The sequence below is a fragment of the Trichosurus vulpecula genome, chromosome 5 (assembly GCF_011100635.1).
Source record: "Trichosurus vulpecula isolate mTriVul1 chromosome 5, mTriVul1.pri, whole genome shotgun sequence".
Lineage (NCBI taxonomy): Eukaryota > Metazoa > Chordata > Mammalia > Diprotodontia > Phalangeridae > Trichosurus > Trichosurus vulpecula.
Window position 1 is genome coordinate 27,961,440 of NC_050577.1, and position 26,752 is coordinate 27,988,191.

General features: G+C 42.2%; 1 protein-coding gene across 5 annotated transcripts in view; it reads left to right on the forward strand.

Annotated features, from left to right (window-relative positions):
* NEK10 (NIMA related kinase 10) overlaps positions 1-26,752 on the forward strand; it is a 202,775-nt gene that overhangs the window by 68,330 nt on the left and 107,693 nt on the right. For all 5 annotated transcript variants that reach the window (XM_036760443.1, XM_036760441.1, XM_036760442.1 and 2 more), the window contains exon 22: positions 5,094-5,169. In XM_036760443.1, coding sequence (XP_036616338.1) covers positions 5,094-5,169 — 76 coding nt within the window. The remainder of the gene's footprint in view (positions 1-5,093; positions 5,170-26,752) is intronic.

Genomic DNA, 26,752 nt, shown 5'->3' on the forward strand with positions numbered 1-26,752 from the left:
TTATCCGAACTGACTGCACTTCATATAAACGACAGTGAATAGAATGATTGTATTAGTTAACCAGCGTTGGTTGAGCACCGACTGTGTGCTAGGGTGCCACACTAAGCGCTGGGGACTGGGAGCTGTGTGTGCTATGGTTAACAGCCCCCCCCCCCCACCCTGGCCGGGATTTGGAGTACTCCCCGCCCCCCACCCCCAGCCTTTTCAGCTATGTGATTTTGGTCATGTTCCTACCTCTTGGGGCCTCAGTTTCATTGCTGTAAATGGGACGGATAATGCTGACACTTTAGAGTATTCTCATTGTGACAGTCAAATGAGAAAATTTATTAAAGTGGCTTATGAGGAGTGTCAATTGCCTTTATTGCTGTCTCTCCCAAACTTTAATGACCTCTTGGCAAAGATAGCAAAATTATGATTAGCATTTTAAGTGGGGATGGGTGGAACCAGCTAGAGCTGATGATTAAATTTTCAGTGGGAGCATTTACACCTCGAAAATTGGGACTTCATTTGTTGTTTTGTTGATTGTCAGGACTTAAGAAAGGACTGGAGAAAATGTTGATTAAGGCAGTTTAAATTTTGTGTCCTCCCCCCCAAGCTGGTTGTTAAACATTTACCAGCGCACCCCTGATTTAAACTAAATAGTGTCTGGAAGGCTATTTGGGGTCATAAGTTGACCAAGATGCCTAGGCTACTGTGAGGTAATACGCAGATATAAAGCTGGTATAATGAAGGTGTTTGTCGAATTTCTAAGTGAAAAATTTTGATTTTTCCTCCCAGTAAATGAGAGGAAGCCATGCCCTAGCAGACAGAGACCTGGATTCCAAGTCAGGGAGAACAGGGTTCAAATCCTGCCCTTGTTGCATGACCCTGGATGCTGGGACCCAAATTACTTCACCTCCCAGCTCCCCAGGCAGGTGCAAGCTTCAGACCATGTGTCCAACAGCCGTGCAGAAGTTACCTTAGGAGCCTTTCCTAAGCAGAGGGAGGAAGCTGTCTTCCAGTGCCACTCAGACCTTCTCCTCAGTCTGAGAACCCTGCGAAGCTGTAGGATTTGCCCAGGGCCCCAGTATGTGTCAGAGGCAAGACTTGGGCCAGCATCTTGTCACTCCTCTTCTGCCTCTTCATCGGGAGTATCCTGTGCCAAGAAAACCCCAAGTCCCCCCCTCCCTGAGTCAGAGTATTGAAACATTCTTAACAATCTGTTCAGGCTCAAAGCAGCTCCTACTAAGCCTGGACGAATCTGAGCCCAACGGCATTGCCTGTTTCCCAGCACACCAGCTGGAAAAAAAGAGGGGGGAAGGGGTAGGAGGAGCAAACGCCAGCCCTTGATTGGGCTATTCTCAGATGGAAATAGATGTCATGTTGAAGAATGAAAAGGATGTGAATCTGAGCATGTGATTAATTTATATCTTGTTAAATTTTTAAAGAATCAGGCAGTTAAGATACATGAGATCCAAAAAGAGGGTGATAGAGTAGGGGGCAGAAGCACTCGAGCAAATGAGGATTTGGATTTCTTCAACACTGGAATCCGTTCATTTTTTTTCCATTGGCTGAAAATATTCTCAAGTCCTTATAGCTCCATACGACGTTTACTATATGGCATAAAGTGAATGTGTGGATTCATCTTTCAATGCCACTACGATATATACTTAATACGAAGCGGAGTGGCTTGGTCGTGAGGAGAAAGCTGTTCGTCGTTTAGGTTCGGTGGGAACCTCATCCCCATGATCACCGTGGTGATAGACACCTTCAAGGCGTCTCTGTTTCTACGGCGCTGGGTCATTTTCTACATTTCTGAGTTTCCTGATTTTCATGAAACTTTCCGATCATCAGAAATAGTGACACCTCAAAACAATGGAGAAAGTTGATGATGGTGGTGGTAGTGGTGGTGGTGGTAGTAGTAGCAGCAGTAGTAGTAGTAGTGGTAGTAGTAGTAAGAAAGACCTTGCGAACCTGAAAGCACTTTGTGAATATCAGCTTCTATTATTATCAAGTCTGTCCATTTATCCATGTTTGATATCTAAATTTTCCTAAAAATCAGATGTTATCTTCTCCAGGCTGCCGAGGACTGTGCAGTAGCTTCAGAAATGCCTGAGTTCTCTGTGTGACCAATAAAGATTATCTAAGCAGAGTAGGCAATGAGCAATTTTTAAAATAGTTGAAATATGTTAATTATATTAAAACAAGGCCAACAAAAATACACTTGTTTTCCTGTTACTTATAGGTGCCTAACATTCATGACATTTTCCCTTCATCCCCAGAAAAGTATAAAAACTAATTTTTTTTTTTGCTGAACACCAAGATATTATTCTTGTTAAAATTACCAATTATGTAATTAGCAACAGGGCTGTATTTTTACTTCATTTATTATAGTCCGCAGGTGTAATGAGAATATATATATATGTATATATGTGTACATATATATGTATAGATATATGTGTGTGTGTGTTCTTTCAGAGCACATGACCTATTTATAGATACCATGTTTTGTGCATGAAAGAGGCATGGATTTGAGTCTTGGCTTCAGAATTTACTGGGATGACCCTGGGTGCATTGATTTATTTCTTTGGACTTCAGTTTCCTTATCTGGAAAATGAGGACACTGCTGTCCATACCCCCTACCTCACAGGACTATGGTGAAGAAAATGCTTAGAAAATAAAAGAGCACCATAAAATATGCGTTCTAATCTTGAACAAAATAGACGTTTGATTTGTTGAAGAATTAATGTAACTTTAGGCATATCATCATTTGTACATATCTACTTCCTTTTTTATGATAATATAATTCATTATATATGTATACACGTACATATAAAGATATGTATAATAAATATATGTATAACAAATATGACATATAAATATATATATGAAACATATATAATTAATATACTCATATAATACATAATGGTTGCAATTATATAAATGCCTTTGCCACAATCAGCTTTGTGGAGGCTGAGTGGATGGGGAGCAGGGTTTCTGATAATCCCAAATTTAGAGCTGGAAAAAACTTTACATCCTCCATTTTACAGATGAGTAAACTGAGGCCCAGAGAGGCAAAGTAATTTGCCCAAAGTCACACAGATAGTAAGTGGCAGACCAAGAGTGTGAATCTGGGCACTAGTAGGTGCTTAATAAATGCTTGTTGACTGACTGACTGGTAGCCCTTTGATTTACAATCTCATTCTCGATCCTCTGTGCCCTGTTGCGTTATCTCTCTGACCAGGGCAGGCCCTCATCACTTTGATAAATCCCTTGATCCACTTGATGGCATTATGTGGCATGAACATTTTTAGGAACAATTTAAGGTTCACCGTCCCATGAGGGGAGGGAGCATGCTGCTGTTGGCACCTCCCTGATTGGGTTTCAGAGTCTGGGGCTGCCTCCAAGATGATTGGCTGACTGAGGCTCAGGAGGGCAGACTTCTGTCAAAGGCACCAGCCACCTCTCTCTTTGGTCTCTGTGGCCTTACAAGCAAATGGACCAGCTGGCACTCCTTCACTCTTGGACTTTGAAAAGCAAACCAGAGAAGAGCAGAGTGAGCCCTGCTTGTGTGTGGTGCGAGGTGGGCAGAGGAGGTAGATAGGCTTGTGCCCGCATGAAATTTCCTCTTCTTTGACGCACTTGATGGTGATTGTGGCAAAGCCTGGTGTATGTGATCATTTTCTGTAGAGTGTTCATGAACCCCATCTCCTACAGAGAATGGTCCGGGCAGTGGAATCCCAGAATCTGGGTTTTGAGCCAGAGAAGGGACGTTCCTCGAGGATCAGCAGCTTTGGGAATTCTCTCATAGCAAAGCCCAAGTTGGGGAGTTTCCAAGGATTTGTCCTCCATTTTTTAACAAAAGGAGATTTTAGCTTTGATGGATCATATAGAGAGCCTCTTGTTACCAGATGTAAAGTATAGTGTTTAATGGCTTATTTATTGCATGTTCCTCAAGTCTAGAAAATGCAGAGGGCACTGGGTTTATCATCAGGGGACCCATGTTTGAATCCCCTTTCTGCTGCTACTCATACATGGGACCGTGGGCACTCTCAGTTTTGACTGGATGGTTTCTGAGGTCCTGTCTTCCAGTCTGAGGTCCTATGAAAGGGCCTAATAAACGATGCCCGTGGGTATCCTCCCTGTAACCAAAAGGTGAAAAATAAAGTTCAAATATTTCACATTATTTTGACTATAGTGGTATTCCAATGCATTTTAAAAAATCAAATTCCTTTCCTTTTGGGGTTTATTTAATGACATTTCGTCAGTTTTGGGCCTATTTCACTACATAACATTGTGGAAAGAACTCTGGACCAGGCATGCTAGGTCTGGGCCCAAGTCCAAGTCCACTTCTGACTTGATGTGTGGAATCTTGAATGCAGCCTCACTTTCTACATCTATATAACGAATATAATGACATAGTTTATTTATATAAAATTACGTGGTTAGAATCAAAAGAGTAATTATGTGAGTTTCGAAATTAAAAACTGACCGAATGGTAGGAATTGACTTATTATTATTATTAGTAATAACACTACATATCACTCTTTCCTAATCAAATGCAGATCATTTTAATACATCGTTAAAAATCACACACACACACACACACTTCGCATCACCTTTTTGTTGTTACCGAATAAGGTTTGGGATGATTCTAGAACCCTCATCCCTGAGGTGGTGTATTTTGTAGTAATATTCGAGTTAGTTTCCTTGGTTTTAGCATTTCTTATTGCTTTCATATTATATAATTTGACTTAATTACTTTTATCGTATGGTGCGAATGACTGCTTTCATTTTGGATTTCTTGTATTTTTGGGCAAACAATTACAAATGATACGAAAAACTAAAACTCAGTGGAAGCTAATTTGCTGCTGTGTTCTGAGTTACATTAGCATGGAAAATTTTCTTTCTTTTTTTTAATGAAATCAACCTGATTAATATGTATCCCATTAATTAGTGCTGAGGTAGGTGTGAAAGATAAGCAGATGGCGCACTTTGACAACCTGCTTTTTGTTTTGAACCCTACTCATTATCAATCCAAATGATAAGAGTTAAGGAACAGTGCTATCCTATGAAAAAATTAATGGCACTTTTTTTTTTTTAATGAACTGTAGCTGACTTTGGCCTGGCGAAACAAAAACAAGAGAACAGCAAACTCACATCGGTTGTTGGAACGATTCTCTACTCCTGGTAAGAGAGATGAAAAATGTACAATTCTTGAGGTCTGTGTTTGCTGGTTCAAGTTTTCATTTATTTTCTTAATTTAAAATAGAAGATGTTCCAAAGAGATCCTTATTATATCCATTGTTCTTCCCGGAAGCAACTGGAAAAGTTTTCTGCATGTTTTAAAAATTGCTGCTTGTTGATTTTCCTTTTTTTGGGAGGGGGGTGGAGTGGGTGGGGAGCGGTGTGCCATTCATAGCATGATCAAACACAGGGCATTGTTACCACAGCGTGTGTGTTCCAAAGTGCTGATACACAGCGGGATGGTAATTACTTTGATCCAGATAATTCAAATAGAGGGTACAGACGGCTTTTTCCAAAAGTAGCATCCCTTTCTGAGAGACTTTTTATTTAAACCCAGTTCTTAATTTTGAAGGCCCCACCAACCTCATACTTCAAGACTTTAGATGAGCAGCCTGTGGGAAAAGGAGAACAGAATTTCCTAACCCACTCAGTTGGCTCTTTGTCTTTGTATAAATCAAACAGACTCTGATTGAGTCATTTAAAACCCAGTCTTTTAGTGTGATTCTCCATAGCCCACAAAACAAAGTCCAGATTCCTCAGTTTCATAATCAAGGCCCTCTCTGGCCTCAACGTCTGCTTCGAGCCTTATCTCCCATTTCACAGACCATGTGCTCAGGCTGTATTCTGTCTTGAGCACGTTCTCTGGGCTTTCTTACTATCAGCATTTTTTCTTCAGGCTGATAATTCTGGATGGAATTCCTTTTTCCCCATTTGTCAGTCCCTTTCTTCAAGACTCAGACCAAGTGCCATTTCTTCCATGAAGACCTCCTTGGTTCCCCAGCCAGAAGTAATCTCTCCTTCCCCTGTAAACTGAGGCCTTTGATTTGTGCCCCTCTTAGGGCCCTGAGCCCCACCCATACTGAGCCCTTCCCACACTGTGCCCTTCTTAGGGCTCTAAGCCCCTCCCACATTGCACCCTGCTTCAGCATTCCATTTTTTTTTGGAAGGGGAGGGCAGGGCAATTGGGGTTAAGTGACTTGCCCAAGGTCACACAGCTAATCTAGTAAGTGTGTCAAGTGTCTGAGGCCGGATTTGAACTCAGGAATACTTCTGTTTGGATCCTACACAGGGCATCTTCCATGACACTTGGTTTCTCTCTTTTATGCTTCATTTAATTTTTTACTCAGAAGAATATTGAACAATACTGTCTCAGCGGTCACATCTGTCATAAAATTTTGTATGTTGTAAAATATATCTGGTTGAACACTTGCTTGGGGACAGCTTTTAAGGCAGCATTTGAATCTACTGAAGCAAATATTTTTGTGAACTCAATAAACACCAGACATAGCAGTTACAGTCAGTTGAATGACTTTGAAGGTTTAGCCTGCCTTAGAAAATACTGTAGGGAGACCTGCCTCTGTCACGCTCAGACTTTTATATGGTATTTCTCCAGTACCTGCATAGACCATTTTCACACATTTTTAACAAAGATGGAAAATGGGCATATGGATTGGTAATTACTGGTATCTTCAGTTGCCGCTTTCCAAAGCTATTCATTATGCTTTCCATTCTTTTGGATTCTTCCTTTCTTTGCGGCAGCTTCAAAATTCATCCTTGAATGCCTCCAAAATCGCATTGCTTCTCTCTTGATTTTATTCGCTATTTTATTTGTTGTCCAGTCTGGCTGCTGTTCTAAGTACTTCTTTACTGCTGCTGTCCCCTTTTCACACAGCACCTGGCATAGGAGGTAGATGATTGTGACTTCACTATTACCACTTATGGGAAAACATTGCGAAATGCCGGCAACCCCTTCCATTTCATGTCTGCTTGGTATTCTTCAAGTCTCATCTACAGCTGCTTTTTTGGGGCAGTCTAATTTGGTTGGATTTCATGCCAAGCTCTCAATTATTATTATTACTTCGCCCTTTTGTGAAACAGCGCTGATTGTAATCTTCCATCTCTCTCCTTCGAGTTTGGCGCATGAGTGTGTTCTCTAAAACGTTGGCACTTTGAGCCGCTGTCAACATCTTGCCAAGATTCAGGTGCTTTCCAGTCTCTTTTGCCCTTCTCGTGGTGGCAGATGCTTTATCTCTCTTAAAGTTCTATTTTTCAAAAAGCAATGTCTTTGACTTTGTTTCCCATTTTTCAAAATCAGTAGCTTCTGTAGTAGGTCAGTTAGGAGTTGGTATAATCACATTCAGTGTCTTTCTGCTTCCTTTTAACTTGGTATTGATTTTAACATTTGCTCAGTCATTTAGTGGCAAGCCGCTGCTTCTCCCAGGCATGTTTCCTTTTGTGTAAGGTGTGCCTCAGCGCTCACTATGACTTCTTGCTCTTCTTGAAGAAAATATTCATGATAAATAGGTTGGAGTCTTCTGAGTGGTAAATGGGCCTTTGGGCCATGTTCATCCCTGGTACCTTTATTGTATTTTATCCCTTGTGCCAACCTTCCCACTGAAGTAACCCAGCATCCAAGTCTATACGGACTTAGTTTAGAGGATCTTCTCAGGGTCTTCATGGAACTTATTGACGTCTTAATTAGCATAGAATCGTAGAATTGTAGAGCCAGACTGTACCTCAAAGGGCATTGGCTCTAAGTCTTTCACAAGACACAAATCCCAAGTGGTCACTCAGCTGCCCCTTGAAAGTCTCGAGTGAAGAGGAGGTCACCACTTAGCTGTGTAAATCTCAAAGCTCTATAGAAATATGAGTTGTTACTGGTAGTGTTATTAGCATTCTTCCATGAGGCAGCCAATTCCGCTTCAAATCCTTAATTATAAGGGAGTTTTTCCTTGTATCGAGCCAAATCAGCACCCATGGGTCCCATTTCTTCTCCCAGCAAATAAAACAAGTCTTAATACTTTTTTCCATGTAATTCTTCAACTCCTTATATAACTCCTTACATTCTTTAACTTGGTTATCGAATTCAGCTGCCCCTTTGGCTTCCAACCAAGTTTCCTGTTCCCCAGGTTAAACATCCCCAGTTATTTCAAAGGATCTTCTTATGGCAGAATGTTATCTTTTATCAACATCCTCTGCCGCCCTGCACAGTGAGCCAGGTGAGGTTGGTTAGGGCAGAGAACCAATGCGCTGCCTCCTTGTAGGCTTTGGAGACCAGAGTCCTCTTCTAGGGCACACCACAATACTGACTCATGTACTGGGTAGTTTAAAAAATATCTAGCTAATGTTCATATACTAAACTCTCTTCTGGCTGTGTCTAAACCTTCCTGCAGTTCTACAGCTTGCACAACTTCATGGCAGGACTTGTTGCTTTTTTAAACCTTTGGAGTTCTGTCTCTTTAACTTTGGTCAAACACGACAGCCTTTTGGGCGCGGGGCCTGTCGCTCACTGTAGTAGGTATGCTTCCCCCTTCACTGTAAGTCTGATCAGTATTACCTGCGCCTTCATCCGAGTCGTCGGTACCAAGGACAGCACACCACAGCACTCTGCCAGAGAGCTTGTTTGCTCCTAATTGATTTTTGGAGCTTTGACAACAATAACAGCGGTTAACATTTATGTAGCACTTGCTGTGTGCTGGGCATCGTGCCAGTGCTCTACAGATAGCATCTCATTGATCCTCGCAGCAATCCTGTGAGGTACGTGCTATTACTACCTCCATTTTACGGTTGAGGAGACTGAGGCAAACAGAAGGTAAGTGACCTGCTCAGGGTCATGCGGCTACTAAATGTCTCAGGCCAGATTTGAACTCAGGGTTTCCTGACTCCAGGCCCAGCATTCTATCCACTGGGCCACCTCGTTGCCTGGCTCAGTGCTTTTAAATTATGCTTTTAACATTCTGTTGTATAATTTCATTGGATGCCATTAACTCATGGAGTTGCCATCCCCTCCGTCAGATGCCTGTGTATAAGCAATATTGTCTTCGTGGTTGTCGTTGTGTTTATACTCATTGTGAGCACTGAAATATTTGATGAAATATCCCATGACTCGAGTCTCTCTGTTGTCTTTGGCCGAGAGATGAAGCCGACTCTGCCCGCTTCTTTAGTCTTCTCTCTGGGAAGAACCTGTGAGCTATCCCTTCATTTAGCAGCAACGTCTGTGTCTTGGTTTCATTTAGAGTGAGAATGTAATTGTGCGTGTGGTTCAGTCCTATCCATGCTATCAGGGTTATTGGACAAAGATCAGACATTAGAGTGCCAGCTCTCCAATGAATGTTTTAGATTGTTTAATTCTTCTTAACACCCTTTGCCTGGCCCTTTTCTGACACTCTGCATCATCACTGCTGGAGTGGCCTGGGAAGGAGGGCTATTCTTTGCTATTTTTCCTTTTTTTACTTTTCTTCTGTGGCTAAAAAAAAATGCACCAACTATTGGCCAACCCCCATCTGGGGCTGATGCTCCCTCTACTTAGTTATGCTGATCCTTGGAGGGAAAACTCAGTATGTCGCTGTGACCCCGCTGGGGTCATTTGAGGTTGACAGGACCTGCTAGCAGCCTTCGAGTACACAGGGTCATCTCCATGCCAGGATCAAAGTGACCAAATGGAGCTTTTGTGGAGATGGTGGCTTTTCAGGGTCATTGCTGCTTACTCCAATCGAGTGCACCTTGATAATGGTGTTGTTATTTAAGAGAAAGAAAGGTTTGTTGACACCATCAGGCGAATCCAAAGAAATGTACACACAGTAAACATATTGTGCGTGTGAGCGTGTGCATGCTTGTGAGTGCATGTGTGTGAGTGTGTGTGTGTGTGTGTGTGTGAGTGTGAGTGTGTGTGTGTGTGTGTGTGTGTGTGTGTGTGAGTGAGAGAGAGAGAGAGACAGAGAGACAGAGACAGACAGACAGACTGACTAACTACATGGAGCCTTGTTGTTGGTGAGAAAATGAAGACTATCCAATTGGAATTATTAAAGACATCTGCTGACACAATGATGAATCAAGACTTTCTCAGAGGTATGCAAAGTGGAATGTTCTTAGAGGGCTGACTCTTCAGCTATGGCAGGACTCTTTACAAGAGTATGCTTTCCATTCACCTTCATTTTTGAGGCAAATTTATGATAAATTATTGACCAAATTGACCATGTTCCTTAAAAGGAGCAAGTCTCCCAGCAGCAGACTGACATTTTGTGAAATCATCAAGATTTACCCACACATTCTCCCCCTCCCCTTTAGGTAAGTTATTTTCTTTTGTGTTATCCTGTACTGTGCTTCAGAAATAGGGAAAAAATTACAGACTTAAAAATTTAAGTAATGTATGCAACTGAGTAGGTTTCATTGTCAATCAAGGATAAAGAATAGATTACGTGAAATGCAAATTCCTAGAGCAGTGAGTAGTACTTGCTGTAATGCAGATTTATTCCCCAGGCTCCCAATTATGTTTAGAATTCCTCTTGTGTGGCGGTATCAGCTTTCTGTGACAAGAGTGGCTGTGGAGTGGGTGGGAAGTCAATGAGTTATTAATAATGACTAATATCTCCTTATCTTAATCAATAAAGGTAACTTAAAATTTTCCCTCAAATTTTAAGCTAATAGAATAGCGAAGGCTGAATTTACTCATAGAGGCTGAATTGTTATTTGATACAGGTAGGATGCTGGATTTTAGAAGCACTCATTGGATCTCTAAGCTCTGCTAATACTGTTAGGCAGGACTATCCTTACTGTTTGTAAAATAATAAAGGACTCACTTGGAAAGTCTTTCTCCTTGTGGTCTCTCACCATCTCCCTCAGAGGATCCCCTAGAAATTCTCTTTATTTTTTTTCGGGTTAAGTGTAAGGGATGTAGCCTAAATTCTACCCTATGATTTATCTATACAACTTAGTGTATTCCCTTGGATATAGTAAAGACTTCATAACTATTAGTTGAATGAATGAATAAATAATACTGAATGCTGTTGTCATGCAAGAAGGAGGAGGGGTTGATGAGAGAACCCGCTTTCTGTTCCACCATCTTTAAGATTTCACTCTTTATGGGTTTATAGGTTTAATTGGCTATCAGCCCAGCTTCCATTTTGCTGGGAGAGATCCTTTCAGGGACTTTTTCCTGGCTTTTGGAAGTTGCATTATGGGCAGAGTTCTCACACTGACCCCAAGGTTGATGGGACAGAGTTGAAACAGCTGCTGGCTTGATGTCACAACCAAACTTATCTTATGGAGACCCCAACAGCACAGAGGAGCCTGTACTGGAAGGCTACACCCTTCCACCCACACCTTAGTTACAAGGGATGGACCCAGTATAGCCGCAACACTCAGCTGTATGCTAGGGAGAGACAAGTGGACACAACACTGCTCTTCCTGTTACCAACTTTCCCTGCCTCAGTACAGGAAGACAGAAAAATCCACCCACATGAGGACATTGTCCCTCTGCACACCTCGCTCAGTATGAATCTCCTGGCCTCCCCAGTGGTGAAGCTCATCACTAACCACCAGCAGCTGCCCCATCGCTCCTGAGCTCCTGGTGCGGGGCAGTCCAGCCCAGCTGTCTCTATAGTTCCGCTGAATTCATCTTTTCCTCCTAGATATTTTGCTGACTAAACTAGCTGCAAGCATCGTGGGCTACAGGGCTGAACCCTTTGTCAAAATTAAAACTGATGTATCTTTACAGAAAGTCCTTGTTCTGAATTTCCTTTGAAACAGTTCTAAGTGACACTCACTCTGATTTGCCTTTTAGGCTGTAGTTGTGGTAGTCCCACAGACCGCCAAATACAGACCCTTCTTAGATGAACCCAGGAATTTTTGGAGTAGGCTTTTTATTTGACCCTGAGATCTCCTTTTGGGAGGTACATAGCACATGTTGTCATTTGGTTTGTTCCTTAAAGCCTTGGGTTTTTGTTTTACTTTCTAGCCTCTTTACTGCAAGAAAGTTCCCTTTATCAACTATTTTAAATGCATTTTTTATTCCATATCTCCTCTTCTTTTGCTAAACAACTATAGTCTATAGGCTAAATAAATGGAGTAAATAAATTAAGTTTTAAGGAGAGCAGAACCTCTTTTCATTCATAAAATGACACTCTTCTTCTTATGATATAAATGGTTATTATTATCTATGTCTTGGTTATCCTTAGGAAAAAATGATTGGAATTGAGAGGTTGAATTCATTATTTAGCAATATGTCTGGAACTATTCATCACAACTGAGATTGGCACAGCAACCCCCAACTTGAATTTTCAGAGTAGATTCCAGAGACTGAAGGAGTTTCACAAAAACAACAAATTTTGGAGTTGGAAAGGCCCACAGTCCAAGCCATATTTCAGAAGGGAATTCCCAGTGGGACACACCAGATAAATGGCTCCCTGGCCTCTAAGGACAGGGAGCCCAAGGCATCCCATCCACTTTTGGAGAGTTCTAATTGTCAGGAAGTTTTTCCTGGCATCAAGCCTAAATTTATTTAATTATTTTTGAACCTCCCTCCCCCTCCCCCAACTCTCCATTGCTCCTGATTCTACTGTATGAGGTTAAACAGAAAATTCTGAACACTCTTCCACATAGTACTGCCCCAATTTGTGCTACCACATTGGGCTGGGGTCCCTAGAAGAGCTTAACCCTTACAGGGTTGAAAGGTGTATGATGGCATTTTTCTAAAACTACAGCTCAGGAGCCCCAATCCATGTGCTTCCTATTAACAATCAGCCAGTAGACTCAAAGTAGTTCTTAGCAAAATCATTTACTCAAATTGTGTAGTAAAACAACAGTTACAAATCAACCTCCCATGAACCTGGAGTACCGTCTCCCACAAATGTACACTGTGTCCACAGAAACAGGCACAAATGTGAAGTATATTAGTAGTGAGGCACAAATGTAAGGAGCTTATGTGACCAAGGCAGTCCACAAATTGGGACCTGGAGGCTCACAAAGTTCACCCCTGGACGTGGCATCTGGGATGGACAAGTTGCTTGTCTGGGATTGCCCCTCACACTGTACTTCCTGGCCTTGCTCCTTAAGAGGAGACCATAGACTCTGTCACTTCCTGTTTTAGGCTGAGTCACAGGTGTCTTCTCTTCCAGAAAGAGCAGAGATCCTTAGCCTGAGACTGCCAGAAGCCCCTCTAGTTCTGCCTTTTAAGGCCTTCAGCTCTGAAACTTGTCACCTCCCAGGCAGTTTTTTTCCTTTCTTCCTCACAGCTCTTCCTCATTCAAAGATGGGTCCCTTGGCAAGGAACCTCACCCTAACCTAATTTACCATCCAGTACTTTCCCCAGATCATCACCTCTGTAGGCTAGGTCATAGCCAGGCAATAGCCGTTTGCTCAGTAATCACCAGACAGTTCTGGGGTTCAGATTCTCTAGTTATTTTTAAGCTCTAAGGTCTCCCATTGGTCTGTGAAAGTGAGTGATGGGGGAAAAGGTACAAAGGCAATCTGCGGCGGGAGGAAGGTCATGGTTTCTGCTAACCTTTTGTCCACTATTCAAAGTCCCACTTCATTTACAAGGTGTAGGATGATCCATTTATATCCAAAAGGGTCCCTCTCCTCTTCTTGGCACAAATTCAGCCTGAGTAGGACATAGAATTATGAGCAGAAATCTTTGAGAAGAAATTATGACAAGAAAAATCTGAGAAGACACTTTCTACAAAGTGCATATGGTAGTCTTGAGACCTGACCTTCTATGATGTTGTCTCTGTAACTGGCTCTTTCAGACGTGCCAACTTGTTAAAGTCTGAAAGGGGCAAACACTTAGCATGCAGTGCTGAACACGTGGTCTGCTAAAAGCTGGCTTATTCACCTCGTGCCATTCAGTCAGACTTCTGTGTCGTATGTCAATCACATTCATAAAGATTGCGTAAAGACAAAAAAGTGGGCACTAAGCTTCTCTTGAGGTACTTTTTTTGGAGTTGTAATCCTGTACATTACCCCCCAGCCCACCCCTATACTTTTGGTGTTTTCCTTTTCCTGAGATGACCTGCAGAATAATCCCTTAATGCCTTCATGAGGCGGTCTTCCTCTGTGAGGATTCCCTTCGTGAGTGCTGGGTCTGGTTCATTGTCTCTGATTGACTCTGCTTTCTTAAGGGTCCTCTGACAGTATGCTGGGGACTGAGGCATTCGTGTCCAAGTAGGCTGGTTCAGCTACCACCGATGATGACGATAGACCAATTTGTGCCATGTTCCATCCCTTGGCTATCCTGCCAATTTCTCATTAGAATGCTTTTGAGATGACCACGTGACTCGATTGTATCTAAGCTAAGCTTCCTGGAGAAATTATTTGTTTATTATTATTCCATTACTTTTCCACTGCTTTTTATGAGGTGATACTTGGGAGAGATTCTTAAAATAAATTGTAGGTTTCTATCAACTGTAATCAAGTCAAGCTAATTTTATTTTTCAAAATGACATTTTAATATTGTTCACAATTCTGATGGATTTGTCTTGGGTTGTGAAGTGTCAATCTTTTGTCGAATCCTTCCTATTTTATTCCTAATGTTACTAAGACATCTAACATTCCCTTTGACACTAATCTCAGTCATTCCAATAATTCTACCATCACTTGAAGCATTTATTTTTTGGAGTTGCCTTCAGAGCACATTCTTTTGGGGAAGGCGCATTTTATTCTTGGAGGAGCCTGCTGATTTCTGGAAACAACCAAAAGTCACATGGAGCCACGTCTAGTGAATATACTGTACTCACATAGATATTGTGAATACTTTTGGTCCTAAATGAGGTGTGACTTCAAAGAGATGAGACAGATGCTCTCAGATGACTTCTGTTCTCCCTCAGAAGATTATTCTAAACAAGGGATTCCTGAACTGTTGTAAGCTGGGGCGTCATCGCTAAAATAAGCGTAGAGTGCTGCCTGCCTCATCCTGAGGGAATTATTTTGAATCTAGTCAAAGAGAAGATGAGATTTTCTGTTGAGAGACAAAGTATCCTGGTCGTTCAGACTATGGGGTCAAGTCCTACATCTGACATGTAATCACTGGGTGACTGTGGGCAGCTCACTTAATCTCCATGTGACCAGCATGATTTTCCAAGACAAGTTACAAATAAGTTGCCCCTTCACTGTCAGCTCTGGACCCCTCTGCCTCCCCTCCCCCCCAAAAAAAAGCCCAAACACATCTTGTTATATAACAATAGCTTACATTTATATATAGGGTTGGGAACCGGATCTATGATTTCATTAGCACTTGGAACTCCCAGGGGAGTAAATCCCCTCTACTAATGTGGATCAGCACCTTCTCTGCAGCTTAATCATAGAAAGTTGCCTTAAGCATGAAGGAGCTGAGTGACTTGCCCAGGATCACCCCACCCCACCTTAGTGTCCTAGGTGGGGCCTGAATCCCCATCTCCCTGGCTCTTGGGACCAGCTCTCTGACCTAAGTCATGCTGCCACTCCCACCTTCTTATATTTATTTGCATCTCCTCCCATCCTTTTATTTGCCTCCTAGCTTCCTATAATTTTGAATTTTTTTCTCTCTTTGGCAGTTTTATATTTTTTTACAAACTTTAATTTACCTGCATGATTTGTGTACTCTAGCTTGTCAGTAAAATAGCTATTCTGTAGAAGAGAAAATTATGAGTGATCGTAGCCCTTAATTATAGACTTAATTAAATTAAAATTTCATTCTTAAAGATCTTTTAGCATGTATATATGTATGCTTAGCCATCACAGCTTACTTTTATTGCCTACTTTATGTTTATAAAACACTTTCATAGACCTCATGTCAGTTCTTCACAGCAGCCCTGTGAGGGGGGTGGTACCAATATGGGTGAGCCTTTATTCATAGACTGTGCAGAGAGGTTGATTAGTTTAAACACCCACAGTCATGTGAGTAGATTTTCTTATACCAGATCTTGTATTCGCTACCATCCCATGCTCAGGGAAGGGTCCTTCCTGTAAGCTCCATGAGGGCCTTCTGTTGATTGTCTTCTTTCCACCAAAACGCTATCAGTGCCCAGCCTAAGTGTTGGCCATGAGATCATCAAAGAATGTTTGTTAAATTTTGTATCACCGTCTCAAGGGTTTTGTACTTTGAACAACCAGGAAAGCAGATTCCTTGGGAGATTGAGGATTGCTATTCTTTGGAAGCCATCATTTTCATATCATCAGCGAATTTAGATATTAATAAGTTTTTTTAATCAAATGATAATTTCCCATTTGACTAAGTACTGTAATTTTCATCTCTTATTTTTAAGATATTCAAAGTTTTATTTTTCTTTTGCAAAGTTTTATTTTGAAGCAACAGCAAAGTTAATTAATATTTACAGGTGCTTTGGGGATTTAAAATAAAGAAGCTTTGGCTGGCGGGGAATAGATTACCTCAGATTGAAACTAGTTATAGTTTGATGTGGTTGTGAAACTTGTTAGTATTAGCAGGCAACTGGGTGGTGCAGTGGATAGAGCACCATCCCTGGAGTCAAGAGTGCCTGAGTTCAAGTCCAGCCTCAGACATTTGGCTGGCTGTGTGACCGTGGGCAAGTCACTTAAACTCCAATTGCCTCACCAAAAAAACCCCCAAAACAAAAAACATTTGTGTTAGTTTTGTATGTGCTATTGTTGGGAACCAGTGTGGTATAGTTAAAGGAGGGATGGAATTGGAGTCCTAGGACCTGGGTTCAAATTCTGCCTCTTACAGTTATGGTATCATCATGTGACCAATCTTGAGCTTTTCTGGATCTCAGTCTCCTCATATGTAAAGTGAAGGGGGTTGCCCTAGCTGACTGCCAAGCCCCCTTCTAGTTAAAATCTGTGACCAAAATCCACCAGCCTTTCACTATGTAAATGTACCATCCCTCAGGCACTGTCTCCCTGGATATGTCAGCCCTGGGTCACCTCTGACCAGAAGCTGTCGGGCTGTAGCTTCGTTCAGATCAGCAGCTGCATCATAGATTTCCCCTGTCTTACTTGTTCTGCGGTGCTTGACAGCCCCGAGACAAGAAAGGCCTGCTCCAGCTATGGATTTGGTCAGGAGAACACCAGGCTCGGCTTATGGATTCATGACTAACATGTACTTTACACGTCTCTTTTCTCTCCCTCTCCCTTTTGCTTTTTCCTAAGCGCTGTTGGTGATGGAAACTTTTCATGTTCTTTCCAGTAAGCCTTCAGGTAGGGTGTATTACCTTTCAGGGTAACCTAGGTGGCTCAGAGGATAGAGGGCTGGGCCTGGAGTCAGGAGGACCTGAGTTCAAATCCAGCTTCAGATGCTCACTAGCTGGGTGACCCTGGGAAAATCACTTCACCCTGTTTGCCTCAGTTTCCTCATCTGTCAAATGAGTGGGAGAAGGAAATGGCAAACCACTCCAGTATCTCTGCCAAGGAAACCCAAATGGGGTCACAAAGAGTCAGACATGACTGAAAAGACCGAACAACAACACTGCCTTTCAGGGCACTTTCCATTTTCTCTATGTAAGTTAACTCCTTTGATTAACCTTGTGTTTTTCTCCTTGGATTTGTTGGTATTTTTTTTCTGGAGTTGTTTACATGCCAGGCGTTCCAGTCAACACTATGTTTTCTTAATGGAAGTGAGAGGAAATGTAAAAAGGGTGTGATGCCACACCTTGAATCTGGGACAAGAGGAATATCCTTACGTTCTCACAGTGGAGCAGAATAATGAGATCAGTGAGTGTTGGGGAGATACCAGAGAGTGGCCCAGTCTCCCACATTGGGATTGATGGAAGTGGTCCTTTGGAAAGATTATCTGGCATGGTGGACTAGCGGGGAAGGGAAGAGACTCCGCCCAAGCTTGTACACATTCATTGCTGTGAAAAGTATTCCATGCAGTTGTTGGCCATGAAGAGTTCATCTAAGTTAGGAAAAAAACACCAGGGCACACTAAGAGTTTAAAAGGAAAAAAAAAATGCCCAGCTAAGTAACATCAGCCCAGGGGTGGTGAGAACTCCCTGGGCTCCAGAGGTTGGCATTAAGAGAAGGGTGGAGAGTGGAACGTGTGATGGAGAAGAGCAGAGAGCTTTCCCCAAGTTCTCCTCTTGTCCTCTCAGTTTAAAGGAAAATTTCAGCTTCCCGTAATGACAGGATTAATTGTTTTATTAACATGGTATTGAGGCTGGCAGGTTGCAGAAATCATGAGAGATCAGGAGGAGAGAGAAAACATTAAAAATGATGGAAACAGAAGAAAAGGGAGGAAGGAGGGAAAAAGATAGGATTTAAACAATAGAGACTACAGAAAGAAATGTTCTGGTGAGTTGCTAAAGTAGGAAGAAAAAAAGATGCTTACATTGTACTCAACTCCTTTTATTTTTCTTATTTTAAAGTTAAAAAGGGCTTGCCATTCATACTTCCCTGGCCACCATTTACTCAATTTTAAGTGATTTTCAAAAGCATTTTTTTCACTGACCCTAAAACCACGTATTGTGGTAAATTAATACTAAAAGGAATGGATGTCCAAAATGCCCCATCCTGTTCCTAGAAATAACAGTACAGCCTCGACAAAGGAAAGGCCTCCTTTGAAATTCAAGAAAAAGATTTCTGCTGAAAGGCAAGAAAATAGGTATAGGTAATGGTTTTTGGAAATACAAGCTGCTAGTTTTAGAAGAAAACAAAAAATAATAAATGATCGAGTCATGATAATATTGACAAAAAGTGAAACTGAAAACTTGAAAATATCTAAACAAAATAACAACAACATATGATCTCATTTGAACGTCCCAACAAATCTGACAGATGGGTGCTGTCGTTATTTCCAGTTTACAATTGGGGAAACTGAGGCAGATAGCAATTGAGTGCCTTGTCCAAGGTCACATGGCTAGTAATTGGCCAAGGCCGGATTTGAACTCAGGTCTTCTGAATTCCATGCCCAGTGCTGCATCCACTTTGGTGTCACCAACCTGGCATTTATACGGGGCTTTATGGTTGCAAAATGCCTCCTATTCACTCTCTCCTTTGAAATATAGTGCAGGAGTAAAGGCAAAACATATGTAGTGAGCCTTACTAGTAGTGTTTGCTTCAATTTTGTAGAATCAGAATTTCTGCAAATATTGGGTATCCCCACAAATTTGGCAGTGAAAGATAATCATTCAGTGGCGAATGGAAGCTGTGACCCACAGACCAAAACATGCTTCAAGGAAAAGCATCAGATGCAGTTAGTGGTCCTTCCTGAAAGCCTTAGATTCCTCCTCATCCATATGTTCTAGATACCTACATTAGCCCCTTCTGTGCTGACCTCTTTTCCCAGCCCTTCCTCTGACTGCATTTCCTACTCATCTGGCCAGAAACATGGTGGCGCTTGGAATGCCCTAGGACTCAGCCAGTGAGGGGGCGTTTCCATTGGTTTTTCAGACATGAATTAGAAAACCTATAGATGTTAGTCTAATTAAGATACCAAAAACCCCCTACACGTAATAAGTGTTGGTTTGATAGGAGGGAAGGCCTCCCAGTAATTAGTGCTGTGCAGAGGTGAAATGGGCTGCTTTGAGAGGTATTTGGGCTCTTGTGTTCTGTTGGGGGTTAGCTAAGGCCTCTGAGACCAGTTCAGAGCTGCTGTGATTCTGCAAAGTAGACATTAATCACATCCTGATTAAGGAAGTCTGTGCATGGGGCTCTGCATTTTCTTGTCTAAAGAGTACTAGATATTCATTTGGATATTTCTAGACTACTTTTTAACAGTGCATCATTGTGGAACAACACATGTTGTTTGATACGTGATTTTGTATTTTAAGAAAGGCATTTATATAATTATATGTACCATCATTGAAATGTTATTGTCTTTCTTTGTGAAATTGCTATAATTACCTTATTTAGTTCTGTACTTGATTTCTAAGCCTGTGCTTCCTGCTTAGAACAATACGCCAACATATGGGCTACTTAAATTTTTTTTTAAATACTGCTACAAATAACTAAATAGCAGTAGATTTTTAAATTAAATAGAGTGCCATTTACCTCGAGGCTTTGGGCCTGCTATCAGCAGTGACTAAAGGCATTCATGGCCATATGACTTGGTGATGGGTTTGTCTATAATTCCTGCATGGCCTTGATACCTTTACTGAATTTCCTAGATTCATCATCCCACTTGCTAATTCCTGACCTTGTTAAATGGTAATCTGAATACAGTTCAGAAAATGCAAAGATTAAAGGGGACCCGGCTTCATCTGTAAAATGGAAATGATGTTAGGAAGGAGACCGGGTCAGGTCTTCCTCAAGGTATCTTTAAGTTCTAAGAGCTATGCTTCTGAATGGGAGGCTAGGTGGCACCATAGTGCAATAGAGCCCTGGGCCTGGAGTCAGGAAGATTAGTTTTTGTGAGTTCAGATCTGGCCTCTGATACTTTCTAGCTGTGTGGCCCTGGGCAAGTCACCCAAAACTGTTTGCCTCGGTTTCCTCGTCTGCAAAATGATCTGGAAAAGGAAATATCAAACCAGTCCAGTATCTCTATCAAAAAAACCCAAAATGTGGCCATGAAGCATCAAATAGGACTGTACAACAACAAAAGAATGCATGGCATTATAGGATTAAGGGCCAACATGAGTGATAAAGAAATGAGGGACAAAGAAGAAGTCGAAATGAGGAAAAAGAAATAGGTCATGTGTGGTGGCGCAGCTTGTAATCCCTGCTCCATGGAGGCTGAGACAGGGTGGGGGTGGAGGGTTCTTAGGTTTGGGAGTTCTTTTTTTTTAAATTTAATTTATTTAATATATTTAGTTTTCAGCATTGATTTTCACAAGAATTTGAATTACAAATTTTATCCCCATTTCTACCCTTCCCCCCACACTCCAAGATGGCATATGAATATATGGTTGCCCTATTACCCAGTCAGCCCTTCCTTCTGTCACCCCACTCCCCTCCCATCCCCTTTTCCCTTCCTTTCTTGTAGGGCAAGATAAATTTCTACGCCCCATTGCCTGTGTATCTTATTTTCTAATTGCATGCAAAAACTTTTTTTTGTTTCTGAACATCTGTTTTTAAAACTTTGAGTTCCAAATTCTCTCCCCTCTTCCCTTCCCACCCACCCTCCCTAAGAAGTCAAGCAATTCAACATAGGCCACATGCGTATCATTATGTATAACCCTTGTACAATACTCATGTTGTGAAAGACTAACTATATTTTGTTCCTTCCTAACCTACCCCCCTTTATTGAATTTTCTCCCTTGACCCTGTCCCCTTTCGAAAGTGTTTGTTTTTGATTACGTCCTCCACCATATGCCCTCCCTTCTGTCATCCCCCCTTTTTTATCTTCTTCCTACTGCTTTCCTGTGGGGTAAGATACCCAACTGAGTATGTATGGTATTCCCTCCTCAGGTCAAATCTGATGAGAGCAAGGTTCACTCATTCCCCTTCACCTGACTTCTCTTCCCTTCCTACAGAACTGCTTTTTCTTGCCACTTTTATGTGAGAGAATTTACCCCATTCTATCTCTCCCTTTCTCCCTCTCTCAATATATTCCTCTCTCATCCCTTAATTTGATTTTATTTCTTTTAGATATATCTTCCCTTCATCTTCAACTCACCCTGTGCCTGCTCTCTCCCTCTCTCTATATATATATACACATACATATATACATACATACACATTCACATATATATATACACACATAAACATATATATATACACATAAACATATATATATATATATATATATATGCATATGCCCTTCAGCTACCCTAATACTGAGGTCTCATGAATCATACACATCATCTTTCCATGTAGGAATGTAAACAAAACAGTTCAACTTTAGTAAGTCCCTTGCGATTTCTTTTTCTTGTTCTTTTTCTTGATTACCTTTTGATGCTTCTCTTGATTCTTGTGTTTGAAAGTCAGATTTTCCATTCAGCTCTGGTCTTTTCACTGAGAAAGCTTGAAAGTCCTCTATTTTATTGAAAGTCCATATTTTGCCTTGGAGCATGATACTCAGTTTTGCTGGGTGGGTGATTCTTGGTTTTAATCCTAGCTCCATTGACCTCTGGAATATCGTATTCCAAGCCCTTCGATATCTTAATGTAGAGGCTGCCAGGTCTTGGGTTATTCTGATTATGTTCCCACAATACTCAAATTGTTTCTTCCTGGCTGCTTGCAGTATTTTCTCCTTGATCTGGGAGCTCTGGAATTTGGCGACAGTATTCCTAGGAGATTTCTTTTTGGGATCTATTTGAGGAGGCGATCTGTGGATTCTTTCAATTTCTATTTTGCCCTGTGGCTCTAGAATATCAGGGCAGTTCTCCTTGATAATTTCTTGAAAGATGATATCTAGGCTCTTTTTTTGATCATGGCTTTCAGGTAGTCCAGTAATTTTTAAATTATCTCTCCTGGATCTATTTTCCCGATCAGTGGTTTTTCCAATGAGATATTTCACATTGTCCTCCATTTTTTCATTCCTTTGGTTCTGTTTTATAGTATCTTGATTTCTCATCAAGTCCCTACCTTCCACTTGCTCCAATCTAATTTTTAAGGTAGTATTTTCTTCAGTGGTCTTTTGGACTTCCTTTTCCATTTGGCTAATTCTGCCTTTCAAGGCATTCTTCTCCTCGTTGGCTTTTTGGAGCTCTTTTGCCATTTGAGTTAGTCTGTTTTTTAAGGTGTTGTTTTCTTCAGTATATTTTTTAGTATTTTTTTGGGTCTCCTTTAGCCAGTCATTGACTTGTTTTTCATGGTTTTCTTGCATCCTTCTCATTTTTCTTCCCAATTTTTCCTCTACTTCTCTAACTTGCTTTTCCAAATCCTTTTTGAGCTCTTCCGTGGCCTGAGACCAGTTCACATTTTTCTTGGAGGCTTTTGTAGGCTCTTTGACTTTGTTGCTTTCTTCTGCCTGTATGTTTTGGTCTTCTTTGTCACCAAAGAAAGAATCCAGAGTCTGAGACTGAATCTGAGTGCGTTGTTGCTGCCTGGCCATGTTCCCAGCCAACTTACCTGACCCTTGAGTTTTTTAGCGGGGTATGACTGCTTGTAGAGTTAAGAGAACTATGTTCCAAGCTTGGGGGGATGTGCCAGCTCTGCCACACTGGCACTTCTCCTTCCCCAAGAATCCCCAACCCAGACTAGACTTAGATCTTCAGCAGGCTCTGCACTCCTGCTCTGATCAGCCACTTAATTCCTCCCACCAGGTGGACCTGGGGCCTGAAGCAACTGCAGCTGTAGCTGCCCCACCTCCTCTGCCCCGGGGCGGTGGCCGAACCTGGAACTCCCACTCCCACAGCTTTTCCCACTAACCTTCTCTGTTGTCTTTGGTGTTTGTGGGTTGAGAAGTCTGGTAACTGCTGCAGCTCACTGATTCAGGGCTCTAGGGCACGCTCCACCCAGCTCCTGGTCTGGTTGGTCTGCACCACCCACACTGAGCTCTGATCCCTCTCCCAGCTCCCTGCGGGATAGACCTTACCCAGAGACTATCCAGGCTGTCCTGGGCTAGAACCCTGCTTCTTTCTTCTATTTTGTGGGTTCTGCAGTTCTTCTCTGTTGACTTTGGTGTTTGTGGGTTGAGAAGTCTGGTACCTGCTGCAGGTCCCTGATTCAGGGTGCTAGGGCACGCTCCATGTGGCTCCTGTTCTGGTTGGTCCACGCGGCCCACAGCTGAGCTCTGCTCCCAGCTCCGTGCGTGAAAGACCTCACCCAGCAACCATCCAGGCTGTCCTCGGCTGGAGTCCTGCTTCCCTCTGCTATTTTGTGGGTTCTGCAGTTCTAGAATTGGTTCAGAGCCATTTTTATAGGTTTTTGGAGGGACTTGGTGGGGAGCTCACGCTAGTCCCTGCTTTCCATCTGCCATCTTGCCTCTGTCCCCAGGTTTGGGAGTTCTTAACTGTAATTTCTGGGTAATTAATCATCTTATTAATTACGGATAGCAAATAATTAATCAATGGATTGGTCATTTGGCCATCTCTTGTGCACCAAAGATGGATCATGGTAGCTTCTTGATGCTTATATGTCCTTGGAAAAGTGAGGCAGCAAGGGGCAATCAACTTTGATTGGTTACTAGTTACTAAGAATGAATATTATAATGAGAGGTGGATCTGTTCTAATGAGGGGCTGAGGGACATGACTTTGATGATACCACTTTTACTCCCAGACCATCCCCAGTCCTGGGACAATCTAGACAAAGGCTCTGCCCCTCACCTGAGCCTGAGTAGAACACTGTGGGCTTCCCCACTGGGGGGGGGTCTGAACAAAATTGAGGAGAAAGTTAGTCCCAATTTCATTAATGGCAATGTCCTTCAGTTGCTGGCTGAATAACCTACAAAGGAGATGATTTCTGAATGAGGAAATAGGAAGTAAAAAATCCTGTATCTCCCCAATACTAAATGGTTATTACTGTAAGAGAGAAATAATCATTTCTCTCAAGAGGTTGAAGGAGAGAGGAGGATTCCCAGATGATTTCAAGACTTCAAGCTTGGATATACGCTCATAATATTGATGAGGACTGAAAACATTTTAGGGAAAATATAAAAAAATTTCGTTAAGAAAAATCATTTTTGCTTTTTAAAAAAGAATTATTTTGTGTTCTTTTGCCTATTTAAGTTCTAGTCTTTTTCTTCTGAGTTTAAAAATCCCATCATGCTAATAATATCAGATACTCTTGACTAAGTAATGTTCTTTTTAAAAATATCCAACTAATGTGTGATGGTTAGCACCAAAGGAAGTTATAATTTGCTTCTCTTTGCTCTGAATTGTAACTGATTCTTAGGGGTGAGTGGTGTTAGTGACACTGCACTGTCTCACTCTGCCCACGGGACCTTAGATCTGAAAGCATTTGGCCTCATTGTGCCAGTGTGTCACCAGTGCCATGAAGAAGGCTTACATCATGACGCTTATGGTGTCTGCTGGCAGACTAGCCACACAGTCAGCTGGATAGTTACCCACAGGCCTTGTCGCTGAGAGACACGTTACCATCCAGACATAAGCCATGCTTGGTGAGAATGACTCCAAAGTGGGGCGATACTCAGTCTTATGCTGAAACTCAACCCAAGCGGCATTTAAAAAGGTCTTCTCTGTGCCAGCACTATGCTAGCCTCTGGAGATATAAAGATAAAAATGCAAGAAACAAACGAAAAAAGATCTTATACTCAATGGAGGGGGGGGGGAATTTTTCAGTGCACACACAGGTAAGTAGAAAGTAGTAACTCAGTAGTATGAAGGGAGTGGTCCTTTTAGGCCCTGTGTAAGAGGTGGAAGCCGAGCTCTTATTGGAAAAAAGCCAGGGATTCCAAAATTACAGCTATTCCCTTCCATGAAGAGGGAGTAAATTCTAGATATGGAGGACTGCCCATGCAGTGGTCCAAGATGGAAGGCCATGTAGAGGGGGATACAGGTTGTGTGAAGGGGGCTGCCATAAAATTAGGGAGTGGCAATGGGAATCAGATTGTGCAGGGCCCTAAATGCCAGGCTGGAAAGTTTGTCTTATCCTAGAGGTGACTGGGAGCCCCTGAGTGGAGTGGGTTTGTGTGCATTTGGGACGCGCTCAGATCTGGATTTCAGCAGTTGTGTGGAGGATGCATCTCACAGGAGAGAGGCCATTTAGAAAGAGATTGCAGTAATCCAGGCAAGAGGGGTTGAGGGCCTGTGGGGGAGTCTTCTGCCCTGCTATGATCTTGGTGGGCATGTGATGGGCAAGGGTTCAACATCAGAAATGTATGATTTCATCAGCTGAAAGGACATAAAGGAGGCGTGGCTGCCTGCTGCAGTGCCCCAAGGACCATGGAACCTTTCCATCTGACCTGGTTAAAAGCTGTATGTGTTTCTTGTCTCCCCCCATTAGAATGTGTCCTTGAAAGCACGGACATCTTGCTTTTCTATTTATATCCTCAGTGTTTAGCGTATTATAAGCACTTCATAAATTCTGTTTCATTTATTCATTCACATTCATTCATTCTTGGCTGACATGTCCAGAATTTTCTCACAGAAGCCATGTACTTTTTACCCAGGGGTCTTGTGATGGCCTTTTCTGGTCATGATTTTAGTAGCTCTTTAGGCAACTTTCGAAGGTTTTTCAGTGCTCCTCAGCTTCTCTTTGCCATAAAAGCTCTTTTTTTTTTAAAAGCATCATTGTTCTGGAAGTGCTTTATAGGTGGAGATGATGAGATACTGGGGTCTTGGAGAGATTCCAATTGTGGGTGACCCTGTGGGCAGGGGCATGGAGGGGGTGGCATATTCCTGGATGACTTGTTTGATGAGAAGTGGTACCGAAGACCAGCCCGGTGAGCCAAGCCTGTCCTGAGTGAGGGATGATGGAGGGACAGGCAGCTTGAGTGATCCACTAGGATTCACAGACTATGAAAAGAGCAAGAAGAAGGCCTCTTGAGAGTACTTATGAAAAGACCTAGATGAGTGAGAACAGAGGGCTTGCATCCTGGTTCCACTGAGGTATAGAAGTGTGTGCATGTGTGTGTGTGGGGGGGGCGTGTAGGGACCATGGGGGGTCAGGGAGAAAGAATGACTTAAATTTAGGATTTGGGCCATCTGATGTTAGCTCTGACTTTGACATGTCAACATTTGTTCTGTTGTGGTTGGGTTGTTTCAGTCGTGTTCAACTCTCCCTGACCCCATTTGGGGTTTTCTTGGCAAATATACTGAAGTGGCTTGCCATTTCCATCTCCAGCTCATTTTACTGATAAGGAAACTGAGGCAAACAGGGTTAAGTGACTTGCCCAGGGTCCCACAGCTAATAAGTGTCTGAGGCTGGATTTGAACTCGGGAAGAGGAGTCTTCCTCACTCCAGGTCCAGCACTCTATGGCCTCCTGTTAACGTCCAAGTTCTACTTATCGACAC